Below are 26,806 nucleotides of genomic sequence, written 5' to 3'. Positions count from 1 at the left end.
GAGCCGCCGAGCGGATGCTTTTAAAGGATAATAAACTTACAACAGTATCACAATGCATTGAGTGACGGAAGAATACATGTGCATAGTAAATAGCTTTTAAATCATCCGACGCAAATCGTCAATTGACAAAAAAATGTATGTCAACACCAAAGGAATTCAGCCTTTTTTTACCGGCGCTAACAAAAAGCCGGGGCAGATTATATTGTTATTTCACTTTTTATTTTTGTTATGATAAAAATACAGAGATTAAGTCATATACAAAGATTTTTGAAATTGGGCGTACAGAAGAAGATGGACGAAGATGTTTGATCTCCATCCACATTGACGATTATATAAAAATATTTAACTTCAAAATTCATAATATGTTTTAGTGGAGCACTTACCATCTAGTTTGAGTGAAGACCTTTCCATTTCAATCGTCATTTTTAGTCCAGTCCAGTCGTTATCTTAATTAATGCTCAAAATTTGTATGGCCAGAAACATAGTATGAATTTCAACTATAACCCTTTGATTGCCGAAATCCGACAAATCGGCTTTTGATAGTTCGGCGAGAATTTGAGAAGAGAATCAGTTACTTTTTGAATAGGCTGTAGGATATTTGCTTCAAAGGAAAATATATTTTTTTCCTAGCACATGTTTGTTTATTATATAATACATTGATACTAGGGTTCTCAATCGAATATTCAAATTATTCGCCCGATTTTCAACTATACGAATATTCGAATAATTTATCAAATATTCGTTTATACTATCTCAAGCTTGAGCAGCACTCTCAATGTAGATGAGTAACTAGTTTTAGCGCCTTTATTTTGATTCGAAATGCGAGACAATGAGATGTTGACGTGACAACACAAAAAATGCTGGGGGTGTTTACTATGACCGAATTCACGGAATTCGTTCGTTGAAAGAAACAAAATCTTGGAAAGGCCCATCCCTTATTATCGTTTAACGCTTATCTCAAAAACAGGTATGGGTCGAAAATTTGTATGAAGTTTTAAGTTATTTGTATTTATTGTTTTAAGACGCAAAGATTTTATTTCATTCAGTTTAAAAATTCTATTGCGGTTAATTTATTTATAGTTATTTAATTTATATGTAAATCCGATCTTTATGTATATCAAATTCGTTCACAATAAAATTAATTAGTAACAATTAAAATGTACCACCAATTTTGCTTAATTAATTCAACTGCAGCTGATCTTAATTCGGGTGATTTAATTTACATTAATAAAGTATATATCATGCATTTGTCAAACAACTGACGCTACAACCTTTTTATTTATACAAAAAAATGAGATTTTTCACTATGGAAATAATTTCAGATATTATGAACATGTAGTCTGTATAATGATATGTTGTACGTATAATATAGATCGCTTGAAAGGATTTGCCACAAAGTTCATAATTTGTTCATACATATATAATTTGAAAATCATTTATTTATAAATACACTAAACTTCATATATAAACATCTATTTGGAATCCCGTGAATTCCCGGGATATATCAAAGCGAAAATTCCGAGAATTAGAATATGAATTTGTTATGAATTTCAAGTATTACGCCGATGTACTCATTAAGTGTTATATCAGAGAATAATGAAACTGTTCCCCGATTCTAGACGAAGTTCTAGAATAATCCATCATTCTCCAGTTTTCTAAATTCCTACCTCGCTCCCACAAATATTGATCGACGACTGCATCCAGCTCGCACACTAAATGACCATTCGATTGGCCCGCGGCCAGATCATCATAGACATTCATAGACCATATGCAAGAAAGTGCAACCGGACTGATCCGTCGCTGTTTTGTTGCGTTTGAAAGCACACAGTGAAAGTGCAACAGCTCCGGTGCAGCAGCAGAAGCAGATATCCGATCGTCTGTGTGCAACCTGCACCTATTGCTGGTTAACCACCGGCGGTCACGTGGTCTTCACGACCACATCTGGACACTTGGATTTACGAGCGCGATCTAATCGCGGACACGCTTTCATCTTGGTCGCTTTTGTCTTTTTGAGATGGCGTTATTTGGGATTGTAACGAATCATTAGAACAAGAAAGACTCGAGGCTCTATCTAGTATCATCAAAGAAAGGAAAATTTGTTATATAAAAAGTAGTCTTGCAACGTATATAATATAAAAATGTTTTGGCTCAAAAACAGTGAACTTTAAGCTATTAGTCTTGAAGTTGTCATTACCTTTGAACCAATCTCTTTAAAGTTACATTAAATTATGTCTTTACCATATATGCGAATTTTTTAATCCAGATAAACTGAATATATTATTTTTAAACAGCATTTTCAACTTCAATGTTACTTTCACAAGTCGATGCTCGGCGATTTTCAATGCTCTAGTGGTCGCGATCACGTCTCTAATCCTTCACCGTTGCGACCAGGATGTGAGCTTTTAAGAACGCTCCCATTACTTGAGCAATCCAGATCCTCAACGAGCTTATGTGCCACTATCATATTTTAAATATTTTTTATAATTTTTTTTTTTTAATAAGTGCATGTTTGAATATGAGTTGATGGAAGGGCTTGCGTATCGCGCGTTTTCTCGCATCGGGGGTCAAAATGTTGGCAAGAGAGACCAGATGAAAAAATGGCCGCCCATCACACAAAGCTTAGTACCGTGTTGAATTCGATCAAAAACATAAATGCCATACAATCATACGTTAATCCAAAAAACTATATAATTTATGAATGTACGACGCATTGGGTAAACCTGCCAAATAATATAATAAATAAATAAAGCAAGCAAGCAATTCATTACTTTATGGGATTTGTTTCTTTTGCTACCCTAATTTTATAAAAATAATAAGTTCGATCTCTGACATATATTCACATTTATTAATGTCAAATATTTAGTATTTATAATATATATGTTTTGCTGTTTTTAGACTATGGTCTCTCTTATCTGCTTACCTATTTTTGGTGGATGTTTGTATTGACAAAAATCACCTTTTAATGATAATGTTTTTTTATTGTTCAATTATGAAATTTTCTATAAAAACAAAATCTTATGACATTAAAACTTTTGAAATATCACATAAAAAAACTTTTGAATTCACACCATTAGCCATAATAAAATAACATATTTTTAACCCGCAAAAACGCGTGAACGGGCAATAATGTTTTCAGAGACTGATTCAATTTCTTCTTAGATACAGTATCTTTTATTATTACCAATTTTTAAAACAAGTCATAAATATGTTACGTAGAATTTTAAGCAACAAATTTAATAGCTTTTAAATAAAACTGTCAGTAATATAGATTATGGTCAGTAACTTTAACATAAATATTTAGTAAAATTCATTGTGACAATATAAAATTTAGGCAATTTTATTATTATCATACAATAATACATGTGATTTTTGTATAAAGATATTTTCAATATGATTTTCACGATGCTATTTACTTTTAATATATAGATATATTGTAAGATATATCGCATATTATCAATATCTGCTAAAATACATGCATTTGTTCAAAATAAAAAAGTTAATATCACGCGTTTCAATATCCCGCGAAAACGCGTAAATGGTAAGATATTACAGAGACTGAATTAATAAAATTTGATTTTAAATGATTTTTTTCGAAATATATTCTATGATGATTACCAATTTTTTTCTCATAAATATATGCGTAGGGACGTCATTTGGGGGAGCAGGGGGGCATTTGCTTCCCCTTAAATTTGACCAAAAAATTGGAAATTGGAAAAAACTCTTAGAAAAAGCTGAAAAGCTATCCCATTGAATTTTAGATAACAAATTAAATGGTTAATAGCTTTAAATATAATTGTTTTTATTATTTAATTTTTTTGTCAAGCACGATAAACCATTGGTATGGTGACTAATACCGGAAAAACACAGGTACGAATTTAATATGAACCTTAGCGTTTTCATATTTATGTCGTGTCTGGAAGATCGAAATTAGTAATTATCACCTAATTATAATTTCGATCGACCATTACAGATTAGGTTTTCTTAGATTTTCATAATCTCACGGATGTATATCGTGATGATAAATTCAAATCGAGCTAGGTCGTACATATTATGTAGAAAAAACATTCGATAATGATCTACTTCAGCCCATAAAGTATGTATAATATATTCTATCTATGTAAATAAAAGGCAATGTTCGTATGTGTGTACTCTATAGACTCAAAAACTACTGGACCGATTTAGCTGAAAATTTCACAGTTTGTTCTTTTTAGTGCCGGAAGTGTTTAGAGATGTGTTTGAATGAAATCATATAAGCAGCTCTGTTGTTTTTTATATTATTATCGTAATTTTGCCGTCATATCATGTCAGACCGCCGCCGTCGTACTTTTCTTTGTTTAAATATATCTTAACTTAGTATTAAATACTCGCAAACAACTCACGTACAACTAATAAATTAAGTTTTAGATGTTCACGCCGTTCTATAATATATATCCTATGGTCCCCACATTTTTCTTTATTATTTAATTAGGTCAAATTCGTAAAATAAGTTTAGATATAGCTGCCGTTCTAATTATTATTTAAATGTACATATCTCAAATTCCTAGTATAATGACATCATACACTTTCGTCATCAAGTAGGCCAAACCCGTGTAAAATATGTATAAATATATATTTTACACGGGTTTTTATTAGATATTGGAAATGGCAAAATTACTATGAAATGGAAAAAATGAATTATTCCACACAATTCAATTCATGTTATTTTAATTGAATAAATAAATTGATATCGAACTTCAATTGTATTTATTTAATTAATATACATATATATGTACATGAAAATTTGGTATAATATAATATTAGTATTATAATGAATTAACTAAAAAACACATTGATTGGACATAAAATAAAAAGATAATGGTGCGTTTAATAGGCATTATATCAAAAAAATTTGCGATACGCGGTTCCTTCTCAGTTTATTTAAATAAAATATCGGATTATTAATAAAATATGATTTGAATAACTTAACAATAAAATAATCTTTTGCTCTATAATCTGAGTAAGTCCCTTTCCTATTTAACATATAAATAAAATCACTATCTCACAATAGCACGATTACGTTATGTATCGTAACCATTGTTTTCTTAAAAACCATCCTAAATTAGGCAAACTTAAATTGTGCAAAGTCAATATCAGTCTGTGTTCTTATCTTCCAGTAATTACATTGTTGTATTTCGATCCGGATTATACGACATTGGATTAACCGTAACCGGATTAATAACGATGCAATGTAAAGTCAATGATCTTAAAGTTAAAAATTAATAAAATCATGTAATCTAAATTTATTGATTTAAATGAAATTGCTTAAAAGTTATATTTTAATTGCCTATTTTAATATAGGGTATAAATTAATTTCTCTTTTGGTTATTATACATTTCCTTACACCATTGTAATTGCTTTCGTGAAATTAGAACAAACGATTCATTAAAACGTTAGCAAGAAAATTTACGCTTCAATTTTTTTTATTTTAAACAGATTGTCGATTTTATTGAAAAACGATTACCAATATTTTTTTCCTAATCGTGATTTTACTTAAGCGACCTTGAGTCTTTAACTGTTTATAACAAACAAAAAATACATAATAAACACAAATATGACGTGAGGTATTATAAAATATGTAATATATGACGTTATTTTTTTTTATTGCTGTTATTCAACGAAACCGAAGCGAAGAAATTTATTTAGATATAATTCAGAAAACACACTTTCACTTTCTATCGAGCAACGAGAAATGCATCTAAATTTTCCTTTTAGCGTTAACAATATAACGGTCGTTACGATCGTTCGTTAAGGCATAGAACACGCGTGCGAAATGAGTGTTGATTGAACAATTTCTAAATCTGTTCGATTGTAGAACGATGAACCAATGCAACATTTTATTTTTTATTTATTAGTGAACGAGGCTTATAACTATATTGTCTTGATAAAAGATAAAAAATGCATACATCTGAATAGCTTGGAATTGAGATGAAAACTTTGATTTCAAAGATGGTTTTAATTTTTTTGGGTTTGGTTTGGATTTGAAAAAAGCAAATGGACGTTTTGAAAATGTCAAATTAAATTTCATAGACATTTTAGAACAGAATATTACTAGCGCCTATCACCTAAACTATATTTTCGCAAGTATAAATATATATCTATCGGTGAAAATGTAATCTGATATGATTTTACTGAAACACCAGTGAAAATATAACTTCACAAGTAGTACACTTTCACTGTAATCAAGGCCGCGAGAACGAACAATGACAAAAATGGCATTTTATATATTTTTTAACGTCGTAATATAATTTCTTGATTATATAAGAATAACCCTTTCTGTGCTACAAATAAATATAAAAATAAGCCACCGTTGCGACATATTTTCTGAAATCATATTTTATGCGAAATGTTTAAATTAGGCATTAAAAAATATTAAAAATATCTACTCATAATATTTACATGATAATTAATCGTGTTTTCTTTGCTGCTCAGTGTTGCCATGTAGTCAAAATTCACGTCAAAAGCAATAAAGCCGATACGAGTTTACTGCTTTTGACGTGAATTTTGGCCTTCTGAGAAGTGATAATTGTTTCTGCGGTCTCCTATTGACCAAAATTCGGATTGAATATACTTTGATCAACCCTCTTATATTAGAAGTCCATGGTAATATCATTAAGGATAGTTATCATATTTTTAAAACATAGTGTAATATGGAAATGCAAACTATGGAGCAATAAGTGAGATGCGATGTCTTTATGTACTTATTCTTCAGCTTATTTTCCCATAAAAGATGAGTTGGCTAAATTTGTATATTTGAGTCGACCTAAAGAAAGTTCTAAAACTATAATTAGTTATATGTTAGGTTTGGGTTTAAACAGTAAATGGACGTTTCGCAACTGCTAAATTAAGTTTCATATACATTTTAGAGCAGCATATTAGCGCCTATCTGTTAAATTATATTTTCACTAGTAGAAATATATATCTACTGGTGAAAATGAATTTGTAATTTACTAGTGAAAATATAATTTTAGTAAAAAAACACATTTGCTGTAACATCGGATGTAAATAAATAATTATAAGTATAAAAATATATATATAAATATATAGCAAAGCTGAAATCATATAATTAAACTAGCACCTGCCAGATAGTTTATATTTATACTGGTAAAAGTATATATCTACTGGTGAAAATGTATTCCGATATGATTTTACTGAAATGACACATTTTAAAAAATATTTTCGGGATAGATTCGAGACTTTTGTATTATTTATTTATTTTGCTGCATTATATCCAGTTGTCCAAATACCGATAATAAAATCTACAAAAACATTAAATTTGTATAATTCAGCTGGTGCTGTTTTTGATTTTTCGTTATTTCTTTGCTTCTTCCTTAGGTATTCGATCTGAGATTTTAGATCAAATACCATAATTTACTGCTATTAATTTACAGTCATTGATTATTTCATATCATCTCTAATATTTTTAAACGTTCAAAAGTCAACAATAATTTGCAAATAAATTTTAACACAAATGAAACGCGTCAAAAAACTACAATCTGTCCCTTTGAATAATAATGTTTACTATGATAGTACTACCTAGAAAGTGGGTGCTTTTGAAGGCAATGTTCCGCTCTTTTTATTTATTTTATGTATAAAAAGGACTGAAGGAACTTATACCTGAAATACATCAGTACATACATCTAAACAACTGTAGTTTAGTTCAGATTCATTATTTGAGGTCGATTTTTTTTTTATATAAATATATATATTTTTTCCAGAGCCCCCCTCTCGGCAGGCCTGACTGTAACATATACATTACGAAATTATATAAGCATGTACATATATAATATAATAACATCGATATTTATTCATTTCCTAATCAATCTAAAAATGTATCCGAGAATTACTTCATATTTATTTATAAAATATCATGATTTTCCGGCAGAATTTTTATATAAATACATATATTAAACTTGTTTTTAATATTAAGTAAAACTATATTAAAAGCTACAAAACAATCCATAGATATATTTTTCGATAATTGGTTTATAAAAAACTAAGATATTTTAGAAATATGTATTATATGTACTATATGCTATCAGTCTGGCACACGCAGCGTTTCGGAATAAATTTGATAAAACACAGTAAACGAGTTATTTTCAAGACCTCGGTACAAGGTTGGCAACCACGGAAATGTTAGATCGCGTCCAAAATTTTCATATAAGTTAACCTTCGCTTCGAGTGCGTCTTAGCAAATGAGATGGCCATGATTCGGATTGAATTTTTGTTCGATATCAATGACGACCTTCCGTCGTTGCATTAAAAAGACATTCGATCGAACGTAAGGACGCAGGTTTTTGATTAACAAAAATATAAAAAATACACCACGATAAAACCTTGATACATATAATAAATAAAAACCCTTTCCTGTATTAATTTTTCCTTATTTTTTTGTTACAGAATTTCGCCTTGCCCGAAGCTGGCTTCAGAAAGGCGTTTCCACATGATCTGTCCTAGGAGATTTGACATCCACAGAGATATTGCCAGGTGATGATATAAATCATTTATTGAGTTCAAAGGGGAGACAAGTCAAAGAAGTGCAATATATCTTTGGTGAACACGTGAATAACTTGACAAGTCAAATCTTTCAATATTTCTGGGTTTGACATTTGGTGCAAAATATAAAATTATTTAATCACGAAAAACAAATAATTTTAAATTGTCAACTTATTCACATTCACCACGAACATACATAGCTTCAGATAAATTAGAATTTGAAAAGACTTTACTTGTATAAGTACATATTGGGAATTAGTAGCTATTAAAATTATTAAGCAACGTATACCTTGCTCTGAGATCACAGTGTTTGACTTATTTATCTTCTTGAACTTCCAAACCAATTTATTGCTATTAAATGAATATATAACACTAATATTTATGCTTTTCTTTCAGATCGCTTTTAAAAAAGTTCTGGAATCACAGCGTAAGATAACGCAGATTAAAATAAATAATAAAAAAGTGCATCCAAATAAATTGAAACAGCCCATCGATTTATATAAAATAAAGTGTTCAAATTATAGTTATTATTGTAACTTAAATTGTTGTGTTCATACAAGAGTATAAATTTATTGATATTATTATTATTATACTATATTATATAACAAATATTTATATACATATACAAAAATTATATTTATAACATACGTATAAATCCGTCCTCGTTGCCAAAATCGATTTTTTAAAATTAATATACAAGTGAGTGAAATTGTGAGTGTGTGTAATTCCGAAATCTGCTCAATCGGCAGATCCTCTGTATTTTCGCCTCGAAGTATCCTACACTCATTTACTGTGGCGGGAACTCATGTACTGGGGCCGTCCCATTGTGGCACCGTGGCGATGCCATTTATCGACGACGAGCTGCTGTGGTGCCCAGATAACGACGGCAGGATGGTTGATCTATCGTCGTGTCTTCAAGTAAGTTATTAAATATATATAATCTAAAAAAAATAGTTTTTTTTATGTTTATTCTGACAAATAATTAGCTGTTGTAAGGAGTATATTATAATAAAGTTTTGGTCTGTATCACTACTTATGCATACAACATAGACATGACCAATGTAAATAATAATATAGGGTCTATATCAAAGTGGCATTGAGTTGAGACACCAGTTTATGTCTAAGAATACTTAAAATCTCTGCGATTTTCCAACTGGGGTTGCAGAAATTTATCTATATTTTTTATTATTCAAATGCAGTACTTTTCAAAACAAATAATAACATGTAACTATACTTTATTGCGGACTAAACTAATCAAAACTTAAAAAAATTCTCGTTACACGATCAAATGTACCAAACACTTTGAGATAGCTTAATTCTATGTGCTACACAACACATAGCAGCGAAGTTAGCAATAACGTGTAACGCTACATATATTAGATGCTTTGTATGCAGTCATATTTATGCGTTAGTTCAACAAGCTTTTATTCCAAATAAAATTTGTGACGCATTATTAAATCAAAATTTGTTAAAATTTAGTCTCTTCTAATTTGTCCCAAACCAATAATATATTCGATGAAATATTTTTTTATTATAGAGACATCTCTTGATCGATAAGAAAATAATATTGTGGTTTAAAATCACACTAAATTAAAAAATATTCGGGTGTATTTTTAATTTTATTTATTTCAAAATACTGTTTTATTTATAATAACTCTCGAGAAAAGACATATAAAAATATTATAAATTGCATTCTGAAAAAGTTTTGAAAGCGTCGTTTCTATTTGATCCCAATGCACCTATATAAAAAATATTCAATAATTTTATACGACTTAGAATACATAATGATGATAGACGGTCTTCACCAATAAAATATTCATAAATTAAATTACTTATAGTGTTCACATCAAAATATTATTTATTTTATTGCGCTTAGTTCATGAAGAATTGATTGAACTCTTATTTTGCAGGAAGCTGTGAATGCAAGTCAACAGGCGGCTCTACATCAAATATCTGGAGCTTCGGAGCTATCTCAGCAATCGGAGCTGCCTTTGACGAATTTGGGTGGACTTTCAGACGATCATCTGAACAATTGCACCAACGACACCGACGACATCTTCAAGCAGCTGGGCGAAGCTGCGTTCGAAAATCTAGATACCTTCTTTACCGACTTTGCGAACGGCGGAGTGCAGAACTGCGGCGGTATAGAAATAAAGGTTCGAGTATTGGCTAAATTTATTTATACTAGTTGTCGATACTTCACTCGTGAAGTACCGCAGCTAGCGAGTGTGGTAAATACAGGACGCGCAATTTTTTGGGCTATAAATGATATTTTTGCTTCGTATCTGCATTACAATATTATAAAAACATAATAAATAATAATAACATAATTTGTATGAATGCATAAAATAATCTATATTTACAAAAAATATGTGAAAATGTTGTAAAATATTTAAATTTAATCGTTTAGAAGTCAATGCAAGACTTCTGTATAAACTATATTTTCTGTAAAAAAAACCTTTTCAGTTTTTACTTGTTTAGCTCCCTCTGTTATATCAACACACAAAGATGATCGGCAACAAGCTCTAGACAATGTTACATATAATTGGCCATGAGTAAATATTGGATCAGGAAGAAGTACGCCTACCTTGTCAAAAGTTTGACCCTGAGATTTGTTAATGGTGATGGTATAAACTAACTTGATTAGAAACTGTTTTCTACACATGTTAAATGGAATATTAACGTCTGAATCGGTGTTTAAAGAAATCTAGGTATAAAGTCGTTGAACGTTGCCTTTTTTTCTCCGGTTATAATTTGAATTTGAATTAAATTTGAAGTTAAATTTCTTACTACCATCCTCGTGCCATTGCAAAGGCCATCATTAAAAGATAAATTTCAAAGTAAAATAATAATCACTCCTATCTTGAGATTTAAAGCATGCGGAGGGAATCCATTAGGATGAATACTATTTATATATTCTACTGGATGATTCGCTTGTTCGTCGAAATCTTAATCACCATTTTCATTAATTATACTATCTATCAAGTTATAGGTATACAATTGTCCTTGTAGTTTACCTAGTACTTCTTCATTAATAATTCGAACTTGTTCATTTTTGGGACACAAAATTGTTCCATCACTAAACAGGGGAACATCTGAAACAGAATGTGTTTCTTTATATACACTGTTTACAGCATTTTCACATATTGATTCATAAGGAATAAGCACGAATGACTCAGATTTTCCTTCCACCGGTGGAAGTTTACCATCGCCTAAATCTAATAACCATTTGGCGAATAATATCTCGCTTTCAAATGTTTTAATATTAGTTTTTAATTTAAAATTTTTGAAAAATGGCCAAAGTCTACTATTTTTAATACATAATGAAACTAAATGCCCTCTAGAGGCTCGTTTACAAACTGGAAGAATTTGCCTAAAATCCCCACCTAAAACAACAGTTTTACCACCAAAAATTAAATTATTCCCCATAATGTCCCTTATTGTATGATCAATCATATCTAATGCCGTTGCAGGAGGCATCGGTGCTTCATCCCATATAATGACATCTGTTTCTTTAATATTTTTTTATTTTTAATAGATAAATTACATGTAAAATCTGGAAAAAAATTAAATGGTAAATTAAATGCGGTGTGGCATGTTACTCCACCAGGAAGTAACAATGCCGCTATACCTGTCCAAGCGACGGATAATGTTCTCTTACCTTTTCCTCTTAACGTGTGAATTAGAGTTTTATACAGGTAAGTTTTACCTGTTCCTCCAGGACCATCTATGAAAAACAATTATTATTATCCAATACAGCATTCGTCATTATTGCATCAAATGCAAGTTGTTGTTCTACGTTCAAACTTTTCGGCATCTGTTCACCTAGAACTAATTCCATATTAATGTCAATCGTATTTAAGTCGACGTTGCCATTTTTTCCAAGAATTTTCTTTCATTAGTAGATGCTGTAAATTAAGAAGACATAGATTAATTGCAGCCTCTTCCGAAACATCTCTAAAATCTTCGGACATTTGATTTTTAAAATCCTCCCACAGTTGCAGAGGATCTGCTGGAAAACAATATATTAAAAGTTTACATATAGCTTTTGGCATCATGTAAGTCGCCGCCTCCGACATAAAATGATGCCACTCCCTGTTGTCGTTGATGAGTTTCAGTTCTCGCGCTGCATCCCTAAATGTAGGAAACACAATTTCATTGACCGTTCTCAACGATTCAAATGAAGTTGCACCGGTTACGTGTAGTAGTATTAAACGTAAGTGATACAATTCAGTATTTCGAGGAGAAATAAAAGTTATACGTCCTAAAACTTTATCGCCTCCTCTCAGCCTCCTTGTCCACCTTTTGTTCCTGTTGAAAACGTAACGATTAGGAATATCTTGATACTTGACGGTTTGGGCCGCGCTGTCTTCCACATTCAACTGGAACCATGCAGTTAACGTCGTATCATTTGTGGTAGCCTTTCTTAACGATTCTTCTTCTTGCCCCTCTCTGAAAAAGATGGGTTGACCATTCGGCAAATGAACCGAAAGAAGAAAAATATGATGAGAATGGTCATAAAGTAGATTTTCCAATATTCTCCATGCCGCTTCGGGGCCACTTACGTATCGACAATTGAGGTATTCCTTAATCTCATCATACACTATAAATTCATTATTTATATTACTTTGTACATCTTGTCGCATTTCAATTCGGGCCCAGTTAAAACCTTTCGATATATATTTATAAATATACTTAATACTTAAAACCGATGAAGAAATTTCGACATTGATGTGAGCATTATATTTTTTACTAAGGTATGGATTATAAGGAACAACAAATCGATTATCGATACGTTGTCTCGCCTCCTGTACACTGGATAACCTGAAAAATTATTGTCAGTGTCTGTGCAAAATAATTTTTGAAAATTCTTTTTACATTTTCCATGCATATTGAGTTAGGGTTCAATATACCGTACGGACCGTGAACGTTATGTTTTTAAAATAATATTATATAAATTAATATCATTTGGTAATTCTGCACTTACCATATTATCGATATCGGTCGTTGTACGCAATTTGTCACCCTCGCACAGAGTGAAAACACTATGTAAATGGGAAAGGCCACTCTTTTGTTCTTCGATGACGTAGACCCATGCGGACACTTTTCCAAAAATATGCTTTTCGGTTACGTCTTTGATAAATTCATCAACTTCCCATTGAAACACTCGGGCAATTAAATCCGGCCGATCGCTAGCATTTTGATTAAAAGCTAATTCATTTTGTACTTCCGGACATTTAGGGTTACATGTAAAAGTGATAAATAAATCAGGACGTCCGAATTTTCTCACCATTGCCATCGAATCCTGGTACAATTTATTCATGTGACGGGGTCCACCTGTAAAAGTCGAAGGAAGAATAATAACATTACCTACCCGAGCGCCTCTTTCCTCCATCGTATTCCTGACATAATCGTGTAATCCTTGATACGATTCTACGCTCAGTTGTTGCTGGTGATGCCTAATATAATTTAATCTATTCGATTCGCACATAATATATGCATGAATCAAATACTGCTGAAAAAGTTTACACGAAAAATGGACCGAATTAAATACATGCCTGCGCACTGCTATTTTATTTGCATAAAACTGCATCGGTGTAACAGTGCCTCGTTGTCGAGTGGAGAAAGCAGAGTAATGTTGAATTCCCGTAGTCCATCCAGATTAACTTAAAGGAAACAATACGGGAAATACCAAAGGGTCCAAATATTTAGACAACATACTAATCTTTTGTAGACCGCTAACGTTTTTGGAAACAGAGTGACATCTAAATCATAAGGCAAGCCGCCTTCACAGTCCGCTACGTATACAACGGCGACTTCATTGGCCGACATAGGCGCATTGAACCTTCTTTGATCATCTGTGGGCGACCGGGCAAATAACAATTGAACGTCGCGAATCTCACCACCGTCGATTGCGACTCGAGCTTCTTCCTCTTCATGGAGACGCTTATATTGCATCGCAAATGGATTTATTCGGCACATGACACTATTGATCGTTTTCATTATTTGTTCTTGACAATGTTCTTGACATTTGATGAATGGTTCATGCGCATTCTCACTGCTTCATCTGTGTCATAAATGTATAGCTGTGCATATAGTGGCGACTCATCTACGACGTGTAAAATCCTGGAAGTGGTATGGTAAACTTCTCCTGAAATTTTTAGACAATATGGACCAGTACCTGGGATTTGTGCGACGTTCGCACCAAATGAGACGAAGGCATTGGCGCTGTTGTACTGCCGTATAAATTCTCTGAAATTTTTAGAAATGTTATTATTACCTGTTAATAATAAGTCGCGAAATTCGTCCGGATAAGTAGTCGGTGCATATAAAATCTTTCCACCATGACAGCAACTGTGAAAAAGTTTTCCTTTTTCACTGGAGAAGTGAACTACTCTGCAGTGTTCTATTGTGCACTCTTTGTCCATCATACCTAAATTGAGTCGGTTTGGACATACAAAATTATACGAATTAGCTACGGCACATTTATAAGAAATGTTTCTTCGCTGTCTTCATTCGTTTGTCTCATCGATCTATTGTGTAGGCAAATTATGTATTCTTCATCTGGAATTCTGGCTTTCCTGTTGTTCTGTGGACAAATTAGTTATTCTTCATCTGAAGTTCTGGTTTTCAAGTTGTTCTGCGGACAAATTAGTTGTTCTTCGTCTGGAATTCCGACTTTGTTGATCCTCTGTGGACAAATTAGTTATTCTTCATCTGGAGTTCTGGTTTTCTAGTTGTTCCGCGGACAAATTAGTTGTTCTTTGTCTGGAATTCTGACTTTGTTGTAGCTCTGTGGACAAATTAGTTAATCGTCTTCTGTAATTTTCATTATATTGCTGTTCCGAGGACAAATTTCCTATTCGTCGTCTGGAATTTCGACAATTGCATTGTTCTTGCGTTAAATTCACGATTCTTCCACTGGTTCTTTGATCTAGTTGTACACCTTCCACTTGATTATCTATTTGTGCACTTATATCTATAGAATTTATATTATAGGTTCCTATCAAGTATTGGAAAAATGTAACTTAAAAAACTTAAATTATTTGAGACTAATATCTACAGATTAATTATATATGGCTAAGAAATCTCGATTGTGCTTTTGTCGGTTGCAGAAACGTTATAATTTAAAAAATGCAATACAATCGAACCGACGCCAACGAAAAGTCCAATCAAAGTTAGTCCAATAAAAAAAATCATATGTAGTGTAATGTATTTTAATTTGAAGATGTCTAAAATTAATCATCTAAAATATTATTAGGTTCCTAACATATAAAAATGTATATCAAAACTAACAACGTGACCTAAAAATATTTAAACGTTTAAAAAAATGCATGTTCTGTATATTTTTAAAAGAATGTTATTTTATATAATTTTTAAGAAATATTTTAGAGGCTCATATTCCAAAAGTTTTGAAACGTTTATGGTCAATTATTTAGCTCTTAAGGTCATAATAAGTTTGACACTTTCACAGTCGTATGACACGCTGTTTAAAAGTTCTTATTGAATACTTATATTACTGACTAATTTATAATATACCACTGTTTAAGTGAATGTGCACAGTTGCAAAGTAGTATATTCGTCAAATTATTCGTATCAGATTACTAATATTTATAAACAGAAATAAAAGATATTTACTTTATCTTATTACCAGCAGGTATTTTGTTTTATAAGGAGCATATAAAGTTTTCTATAAGTGAATAGCTTGATTTTGGTCATTCTTAAAAAAAATGATATACAGTAAGTTCTCGACTTACGCGGTTAATTCGTTCCAGAAAAATTCGCGTAAGTCGAAAATCGCGTAAGTAGAGGAATACTCATCCGATAAGTATTAAATATTAATACATTCCCCCAATCATCCGAACGATACTTAAAAGAACTAAATGCCGTCTTCTTGTATGTATACATTAGGTTAAAATGAAAATAAAAGCATTATAAAAATGTATTCTATGTGTAAAATGTCTACATACATTATAATCTTAACTTTTTAAAAAAAATGAAATGAGAAACATAAAAATAATATTTATACATACATATTAATTAAAATATCATGTCATAATGTCTATACTATTCCATTTCAATATCTTTAGGTGTTGGATTTCTTTTATCTAATAAGAAACCGTACTTATCCAGTGAAGGTACACTAGATCTTTTTTCTCATAATAGATATTTTTATAACAGGAAATAGCGTCCTGAACTGCTTTATTGGCTTTCTCAAACCGATCAATGTCGGGATCTTGTGCTTTTAAACCAGCCATTCCTTGGTCTATCAAATTGAGGCATTCTTTCATTTTTTGTACTCAAATTCTTTTGTTTCTTTGACTTCCTCCTCCGAATCACCGCCGTTGTTTCTATATTCTTCAAGTTCTATTAAATCTTCATTGTTTAATTCCACTCTATGACTTTCGAACAATTCAATGAAATCATTTTCATTTAGATTTAAATTTAATTGGTCTGTCATTTCAACAAGATCATTAATTATGTTATCTTCCTGCATGGGATCTTCAACAACTTCAAAAAATTGAGGAGTAAGCTTCTTCCAAACGTTTTTCATGGTAGACTTTGCAATTTCATTCCAGGCAACACCAATATTTTTAACAGCTTCATAAATATTGTGTTCTTTCAAAAACTGTGTGAGTGATGTACTGTTTTGCCCTTCAGTTACCTTTATGGCATTTCTAAAAGTTGTCTTTAAGTAATATTTTTTAAAGCTTTGTATTAGACCTTGATCCATAGGTTGTATTATAGAGGTCATATTTGGGGGCAAAAATGCTATTTTGATGTGTTCGTGATCACACGGTGGATGTCCCGGTGCATTATTAACCAGGAACAAAAATTTACGCGCAAATCTATATCAACATCGATATTATAACAAATTTTAAATTTTCGAAATTTTTAACCGCGTAACTACGAATCCGCGTAAGTAGATACCGCGTAACTCGAGAACCTACTGTACGTATATGTATATAATATTTTGACACACATAGCAAAATTTTATTATTAAATAATAATTATTTAAAACTGTTGTCGCGGTACTGTCGGCCATCTTGTTTTATATTTGAATGCTTATTTTTCATTGGCCGAAACAACAAAACGCGTTACCAGTTTATAATTAAATATATTTCTTTTGTTTATATGTATTATTATACACCGTTCATACAAAGCGATACGATTTACAGTGAAGAGAATTGAACGGAAAATGTTTCATTTTAAGTTGTGCGCGTCCCGAAGCGGAAGCAAGAGCGACGACTTAGAACAATTATATATATGAAGATACATTTTTATTAATTTATATATTTATATTCATTTATTTAAATTATGTAATATAAAATAAAAATTATTCTTTTATTGATTTTCAGCAAGAAGAAAATAACAATGTGCCTACATCACAGGGTAACCAAAGCATGCAAATGCTCATCAACTGCGGCAACAACCAACAACTGCTGCAGATGCAAAACGGACATCAGCGCTTACAAAATTTGCAAAACACTGCGTCCGCATTACTTAGAAATTCGTTTCAATATCCGCAATCGAATTGTCAAAGTCTCAACGGCACCGGAAAGTACAACATTGCATCAGCTAATCCGCTGTTGGCGGAGAAGCTGGCCGCCACCAACACCATCAAGCAAGAGCCCATGTCGAACGACTATCCGAATATGGGCTACGAGAGTCCGACAGTAATGCAGAGGATAGGCGATATCAATCCGCAGAAGGGGAACGAAAAAGGTAGGATTTTATTTTTTATATATGTATAAAGTGCTTACGATGCAAATTAAAATATGGATGCACCTTTAAATATTTAAAGTCGCAATCTATAATAATATGGCCGGTGCTGTCGAATGTGGATAAATCCTGATGTATAAAAGTGGTGTGTGTAATGAAGTTTGAGTTTTTCATAACTCTTTTACGTATTTTCTCTGAGCAAGTCGATTAGTGCACGCTTTCTAAGAAAATGTTATCTTGGCTCTTAAATTTAATTTTATGTCAATTGCACCTGTAAATAATATGTGAAATTAAGAAATTTAAAAATAATATATTTAATAATTTATATTGACATCTATGTCGATAACTAAATAATATAATAATAAAATTATTGGTTCATACATTGGCTAAAAAACATATTAAATATATTAACTGTCAATAGATGTCGTTAACAATATTTATTTAAAAAATAAACGAGTATAAAATAAAATATAGTTTATATTTTTTTTCACAATTATCTGATAGCGGTGTCGCCGATTATGTTAATTCGTAATAACCATTGCTTTTAAAATTTACGATCCGTCGATCCTTTGCAACACTCGAATCTCGACGAGTTTCGCTTATAAGGTCACTACTTCTTGCAAAACTTCTCGGTGGTCATTCGGTGGTTACCTCACTCTACTCATCCCGATTTTGTGCGTCATCAGAAAGGTATTCTCGCTACCAGCCGCGTCATCGCCTTGCTGCACTTTTTAACCGTCTATGCACAATTGCAGCGTGACAAAAAGTCATCACCGTTGATTCGGTCGATTGGCTGGCATTTTTTCAGTGAACGCTAAATAGGGGATCGAGTGTCGCGTTTTTAATGCGTTGACTTGGACAACTTGGAGGTGACATTAGCGCGCTTGACATTGTAGTCACCGTTCAACAACCCCACAATTTGGGTTAAGTAAGACACAGCCTCCTGAACTCTCTTTCAAATCTATTTCGATCCGTTCTATACAAAGGTGTTTAGAAAGATCTGTAGCTTCAACTCAATTGATGATAATGATGTTTCAATAACCCCACAATTCAGTAAAATGAAACACATCAGTCTCCATCAGATTACTAACGAGGTTTTACTGAAAATATATATTTACAAGTTTTTATATTAAATTTAAATATAATCTTACTTCAAATTACAATTTTTAAATAAAGGGGCTTAGATTTATTTTAGTAGCAACGACATTGTCAGTTAGGTTCTGCATCTTTATGCAATGACAATGCTAAGCTTTTTTAATAGTCAGATTGATCTGCTCTATGTTTTTATATACCTTAAATGAAACACTACACACATAATAAGTTAATATGTATATATTTATAAGAAAAACATAGTGGGATTGGTATACACGTGATGTTTTATTTTCAGTTCCGTTTTTAGCGGCCGAATTTCCGTCAAAAATGTACTGTCACGTAGTCTCTTATCGTCACGGTGACCCTCATCGTTCACGCGAAATAGTATTCATCATTCAGACCCGGTGCTCGAGATCGTTTGTTGCAATGTACATAATAACAACAACTCTCGTATTTGCGTCCGCCGATGATAAACTGTGGTGACTGTTGTTTGGCTGCATTAAATTGGGACACAAATATTATGATTTTTATAATAATCTTAATAGTGAACTTAACTGAATTAGGGTGGGTCAGTTTCTAGCGCAGATAATCAAAACAATTCAGACTACTTTTATTACCAAGTATTTTATAATAAGAAAAACACACTTTTAAGATATTATATACAATTGTACATAGTACATACATATGTATATGGACTTTTGCGAAATTCACTTTTTAGACAGTAAGACTAGGGATTGCAATACCCGTAGTACCGATACCGGCAATACCGGTATTGAATTGATACAAAAGGAGCCGCCTGCTTTTTGTTTTGGCAAACTAAAGACATGATTTCTAATTTGCCAAACTAAAGACAAACTAAGACGATATTTCCTAGATTCTAGGAAATATCGTCTTAGTTTGTAAGTTTATGCGTTAGATACGTTCTAGGACCTAGAACGTATCTAACGCATAAATAGAGGGATAAGCGAATGAATAAATTTCCACAAAACTTTCCATAAAATTTTACCTTTGGATACTAAATATGCTATAAAAGCCCTGAAATGAATATTAATAATTCAAAACTGTTTATTATCTCAATGACTCGTCTCTGAAATAAATAATAGTTGCTGTTTTATAAAAATAGCTCGACACTGATACAAAATATTAAAACGACAACTTCACAGGCTCTTCATGATGTTGGATTAATAGAGTAATTAATACAGGGACATAATTTGGGGAGCAGGTGGATACATTTGCCTCCCCCTCCCTTGAATTTAGCCAGACAAATGCATTTCATTTCATTTAATGAAATACTATAAATCTTAATGCATTGGAAATATTAATAAAACGAACTCAAATCTATTCAGAAAATATTTTTTTTAAATATGTCATTTTAGTGTAATCATATAGGTATATATTTTCACCAATAGATATATATATTTTTACCAGTGAAAATATAATTTATCTTGCAGGTGCTAGTAAAATTACATGATTTAAATTTTTTGATTTGTATTAAAACTGAAAACCGTTTTTTTTTCGGACGGTGGAAGGTAATTCCCGAAAGTACTGGGTTCGGATTTATTCGGTATTCAAATCCCATATGAACCCTAATGTTTAACATTTATCGTGTCTGGGAGTTCGGAATTAGTGATTATTATATAATTATAATACCGATCAAACATTACAGGTTTTCCTAATCTCAAGGATGAATATCGTGATGATTAATTCAATTTTGGTCAATAGGAGAGCGCAAAAACAATTATCACTTCTCAGAATACAAAAATCCACGTCAAAAGCAATAAAATCGTGTTGTGAGAATGCAGTGAGAATGCTTGGTAACGACGGCGACGCGTTCCGACGGCGACGGCACGATTTTATTGCTTTTGACGTGGACTTTTGACTTCTGGGAAAGAATAATTGTTTTTTTTGCGCTCCCCTATTGGTCAAAATTTGGTTTAGATGTGCTTCATTTGATTCTCACTTATTGTAAATCGTATTATTATTATTAAAATTTTTAATATGAACGCTAGATAACTGAGCGTTTCCACTGCGACGGCGACGGCAGAATTTTATTGCTTTTGACATGGATTTTTTACTTCTGAAAAGGGATAATTATTTTTTGCTGCACTGCACTGCAACAGCGACAGCATGATTTTATTGCTTTTAACGTACGTGGATTCTAAACAAGGACATCGTTGAATTTGGCTGATGAAATACTATGAATCTTAATGAAATAGAAATATAATGGCCAACTCTTGTCTTCCCCTGGAAAAAGCTGAAATGACGTTCCTGGAGTAATATCCGAATATTTTTCACTCTTCCCGTTTATATTGTGAGGCAAGTTTTAAAACACGTATATACTGCCCAAAATAAAACCTTGCACATGATACATTAATATCTATTTACGGCGTTGCTATTTTTTATGGTTATTCTTGTCTGCCGATTTGTTAATACATATTTAAAAAATCATTCATTATAATATAACAACAAATTTGACTGAATCACAACAATTTTAAGCTACGATTTTTTATTAAGAACTGCTTACTGGTTTAAATCGCCATAGTTTTTACCCAAAAGGATGTAGTATTTATAATATTTTAATTAGATTATTTTTAATTAACATATTTTTAATTAAAATAAATTTTAATACCAATATGATAATAATTTTTAATGTTACTAGGGCCCCCGGCGGCTGCCTAGACGGTAATTCAGCCACGGTGAAAAACAGATGATTTAAAAAAATAATTATATAATATAAAGCCTCAAGGCCTTTAGTATATATATTTACTAGCATACGAGTCTGTGGTAAATGGAAATTATATATATTCTATCTTTACACTAATACACTTATATAAAATCATATCTCTAATAATTTTAAAATCTATGTAGAAAATATAAATTTGTAACCAGTCGATTTTATTTAACACGGATAAATCCCTAGCTCGGTGTTTACTCATCACTTAGAATGTTATTTATCTTATTTTCTAATAGTGAACAAAAATTTCCTTAATGGTGCAATCATCAAATAAACTTGTGACATTTAAATCTCACGCAATTGACGCTAGTGTTTTCTTACCACATACGTCTATAGGGATTTTTTTTGAGCTGTAAATATAACTTTCCTCAATCACGCCATTTCCAAATAACACATCAAATATATAGAAATCACTTCGCAAAGGTTCAAGACGATCAAAATTCAGATCTTGGATTAATGACGATTCTTGGTAAAATCTATATATATTTTATTGTTCATCAAAAACTTTTCTGCAGATGATTATTCTCTAACTTTATACACATTTGGAACTGCAGAACATCTAATTCACTTGTATTACTAGGTAATTTTCTTTCACGTTAACTAACTGCAGCAATGGGTCCTGATTTTATTTTAGCTAGTTTTGATAATACTGTTTGATTTTACCGTCGTTTTTACACTATCTTCCCATTAGTATTTTTGGTCACCTTACGTTTGAAGAGTCGCGAACTCGGCCACGGCAAAGAATGGCCGCGGGCCGCACGCGCAAAATTCGCACGGGCCGAAAGGAAGTGGGATTTGAACTTTTCGCTTCGTTCGACTTTTCTGTGCATTAACCACCGTAGTTTCGCAATCTGTGCGAATCTCAACAGCGAGCCACTCTGGACTCCAGCTACTAGCTACTAGACATTGACACAGTTATATCAATTGCTTCGGCGACCGCTGAAACTCGTCAGATGCGTTTAGCTCGTGCTGCAGTTGTAAGCACCATTGTTGTATATTGTTTCATAGATACCATGTCCTGTCTGCCTGCCTATTTATGGTTGAGAATGTTGAAATTAAAATTCAGTTCGTCGATGGTTGTTATACGTGACTGAAAATCTATATTCAGGTGAACCATTCAGAAATAATTATTATAGTACAGAAATATTTTTGCCACAAAGATAAGATTTATGTGTAAAATTACACACTGATTTTAGTTAAATCTATAGATATTTTTGCACTTGTTAGTTAGCTCGGCGCAACGCTCAAAAATCACCAGTTGTTACTCCCCACTCTGCTGTGCGCATGCGCGCATGTTCACAAATGAGCGTTCGCGCATTAATGAATTAGTTATATAGAATGGAAATAAATATGAAAATATTTTATAGTTATCAAATTTGACAGTTGCGAAACCTAATATAAATAATGATATAATGGTTAATTTATTTAGGTACGGTTTGGGTTTTAACAGCTCGTGAAACGCAGTGGGGTGTAACAACTGGTGGTTTTTGAGCGTTGCGCCGTGCTAATTAGCAAGTACCGTTTTCGTCAATTATTTTTTTTATTTTCCTGTAAAATTCAATTTTTTTCAATACTTTTGCTTTGGCAAAATACTTTTGTATCAACTTTAACTATGATTGATTTTAATATGATATTATGATATAATAATCAATCATAATTAAAATCAAACTCGTTGAAGTAGGATAATATATTTTTAGTGTAGTAAGGGATAGACTTTTGCTGTAATTATTTTTGTTAGGAAATTTATTTGTTATATTATTAAAGCTGAATGCATTATTTCGCTGGGTTAAATTTGATCACAATATTTGACTCAAATATTCAATTATTAAATTAACATGTAGCATTATGCTCTGATTTTAAAACTGTCTTTAGTTTTTTACTAGTATAATTGATATACTATTGTAACTAATAGATTTAGCGCATAGCTATGATATATATTTATATAAGTCGTGCAAAAGTTATTCAACTAATTTTTTCATATATAGTGCAAAACTTTACATATGAATTGTTGAATGATTTTTTCAGGAATTTGATTAGCATAGAAAACTATGTTTTGAATCTAAGCTAAACTGACATTATTTTTTTTAAGTTTTTTTGATATCTGCTATAAAACAAATATACAAACTAATAGAAAGTATTATTTTTCACATTCTTAACACAATTTTAGTAAAAAAAAATGCTGATATTCTAATAAAAAAAACTAGCACGCAGTAGCGTAGCTATGGCTTGTGCCGCCTGGGGCAATACTCCCCCCTCCATACAATCATCTAATATAAAATCTGAGTTTCCTAAAAACCTGTAACATAATGCATGTTTTCAATATGCCAAAAATTTCCGGGCCATGTGATCCCTTTTAACTCCTTCCCCTCCCCGCAGGTATCTCACAGAATACTCTTCGCATATTATATGCATTTAAAAAAATATGAAAAAAACGTTTTTAAATTTAATGAAATATAGTAATGGTTATCAGGTATTTCGTTATTATAGCACGCGTTCGACTCGAACATACAATGAGGTCTGATTTAATTACGACTTTTGCCGATTAAGAGAAACTCAACAAATTTTCGGGACAACCAAAAATATTTTTAATTACACCGGCCGGGTCATCTATTTAGCTAATGTTTATTGTATTCACACATTCAACTTAGCTCTTAGCTATTTTTAACGCATATAGTTAATTACAACACTACACGAACGGTCATTCCATCGCGAAAATGCCTATCCCGAGTTAGTGCCGCCCGGGGCGGTCCGACCCCTAGCTACGCCACTACTAGCATGTATATTTATTTTTCATAGTTGCTCTTTTTCATTTATGCAGCTGTAAATTCTGCCATTTAAAATCGTTATTATCAAAAAACTACATGAAAACAGATTTATAACTAAATAATAACAGATTTTAATTAAACGCATAGTTTTTTTAAAGTTGGCTTAACCGATTTTTACTATAGATTTGTTTGAATCATAATGTTTTGATACTTAGCTGAGCAGCTACAACTATAGCTTTTTTTAAATTCATAAATACTGCCTAAACCGATAATCTGATTAAAAAGTGTTGTATAGATCGTTGATATGAAATTCAATTACCTTTAATTTTATATAGTATACATTGCAATTGGCCGGCTGAAGCGGAGATATTTGCAATTAATTAATTTTATGTATTCAGACTTTTATGTATTCAGAATATATGATAAAATACGGAAACTTAGTAATATTTTGAAAACGGTTCTGCCTTCTTAATTTTGCGTGCGATTTGACATAAGAAAATACTTGTCAAATGTCATGGGAAAATATCGCTCCAAACTAGTGTTAGGTAAATAAAAAAAATAGCACACGTTTTTCATGAGTTTTCTCCCCCTATAATTATGTCACAATCTCATTGTACCAAACCCTTTTTCATTGATTGTTGCTGACCTCCCTCTCCTAAAATGCAAGGTTACATGCGCGAGATTATGAATCCTAAGCGCGTATTTATGAGAGTATAGCACAAAAATGCGGCTAGCGATAATGAGCATCGACATATAGTAAAAATTAATTTTACATATTTTATCTTTATGGCAATAATGTTGTTATGTAGTGAATTTTCCCCATTTTGCTTATTTAATCATTACAATAAATTTAACAATATTTTTGTGAGAAAATACCGAGCATTTTACGTGGCGATTTTTATACAAAAAAATACTTGAAAAAATTAAACTTATTATCTAGAATTCGAAATTCTGTCTTTAATTAATTATATGTTTACTAGTTATCATAACCTATCAAAATAAATCTTAAATATATAATTAAAAAATATTTTTTAATCAATTTTTGAAAAAATATGAATTTCAGTAAAATCTATAAAAAAAGGCATAAATAATAAAAATAAACGTATAAATATAATTATTTTATCCTTATAGTAAAAATGTATATATTTGTAATGTTAATATGTACCTCTCAAATACAACGTATATAAAAAGAATTTCGTCAGAATAGCCCAATACAAAAAACCCCAACAGACATAACATTTTTTTTGTATTCCATTGGATAGCATTTTTACAGTTTACTTTTTTTTTATTCGTCACGTGAAATTGTATAATACAACCTATAAAAAAATGTTAGATAGCTGATTTTTTAAAATATGTTTTATAGACCTTAGTGACAATTTTTTTGGGACCTGTATGAAAAGTGTCTTTTTAGTTTCATAATAATATTATTCAAATTAGTAGCATAGTGAATAGTCGATTCCAGATTAAACCCTTCAATGTATGTATTAAAAATCTAACATTTCGGTTGCACTGTGCAAAAACTTAATATTCTCAACATATATTTGTTTATTCCCGTGATATTTTGGAAGATACACGACCTTTTTAAGTTGTAATAAGTATTAAATATTTATTGTATTAAATAAAATTGATTAAGGAATAGGAGATTAGATCTTATCTGAGGACCTGAAACTACCATTTTCGAGCACAGTGAGCTTACTAGGGGATGACTGATGACGTAGCGTTACGCGGTTTTCTGAGGGGTGCATCTCTCTTCGTTCAGACCTAGGTCTGAAATGGGAACTCTAGTGCCACATTTGCAGTTGCGAAGGCGTCCCTCGGTATTGGGGCATCGCCCAGTGACCGATTTTCGTCGGTTGCATTGCGACGAGTGGACGGCGGTGGCTGGCGAGCCGCGCAGAGGTCAGTCGGTGGATGCACATGCACATGCACAAGTGGCCGCGCCGGGCTTTGAACCCGCGCT

General features: G+C 31.8%; 1 protein-coding gene and 1 long non-coding RNA gene across 3 annotated transcripts in view; one reads left to right on the top strand and one right to left on the bottom strand.

The window, feature by feature from the left end:
* The window catches only part of Eip74EF (Ecdysone-induced protein E74), a 300,923-nt gene that overhangs the window by 106,731 nt on the left and 167,386 nt on the right, over nucleotides 1–26,806 (top strand). For both annotated transcript variants that reach the window (XM_088185117.1, XM_088185115.1), the window contains exons 3-6: nucleotides 8,437–8,523; nucleotides 8,929–9,450; nucleotides 10,443–10,688; nucleotides 17,892–18,258. In XM_088185117.1, the coding sequence (XP_088041243.1) occupies nucleotides 9,373–9,450; nucleotides 10,443–10,688; nucleotides 17,892–18,258 (691 nt within the window). In that variant the 5' untranslated portion in view covers nucleotides 8,437–8,523; nucleotides 8,929–9,372. The remainder of the gene's footprint in view (nucleotides 1–8,436; nucleotides 8,524–8,928; nucleotides 9,451–10,442; nucleotides 10,689–17,891; nucleotides 18,259–26,806) is intronic.
* LOC148236158 (uncharacterized) overlaps nucleotides 1–26,806 on the bottom strand; it is a 502,848-nt gene that overhangs the window by 461,559 nt on the left and 14,483 nt on the right. The gene's annotated exons all lie outside the window — the stretch shown is intronic.

This window comes from Plectrocnemia conspersa, unplaced genomic scaffold (assembly GCF_051122295.1).
Source record: "Plectrocnemia conspersa isolate PC_06_02 unplaced genomic scaffold, ASM5112229v1 ptg000004l, whole genome shotgun sequence".
NCBI classification, from domain to species: domain Eukaryota; kingdom Metazoa; phylum Arthropoda; class Insecta; order Trichoptera; family Polycentropodidae; genus Plectrocnemia; species Plectrocnemia conspersa.
Note: the sequence above shows the minus strand (reverse complement) of the source record. Positions and strands in the feature narration are given on the sequence as shown.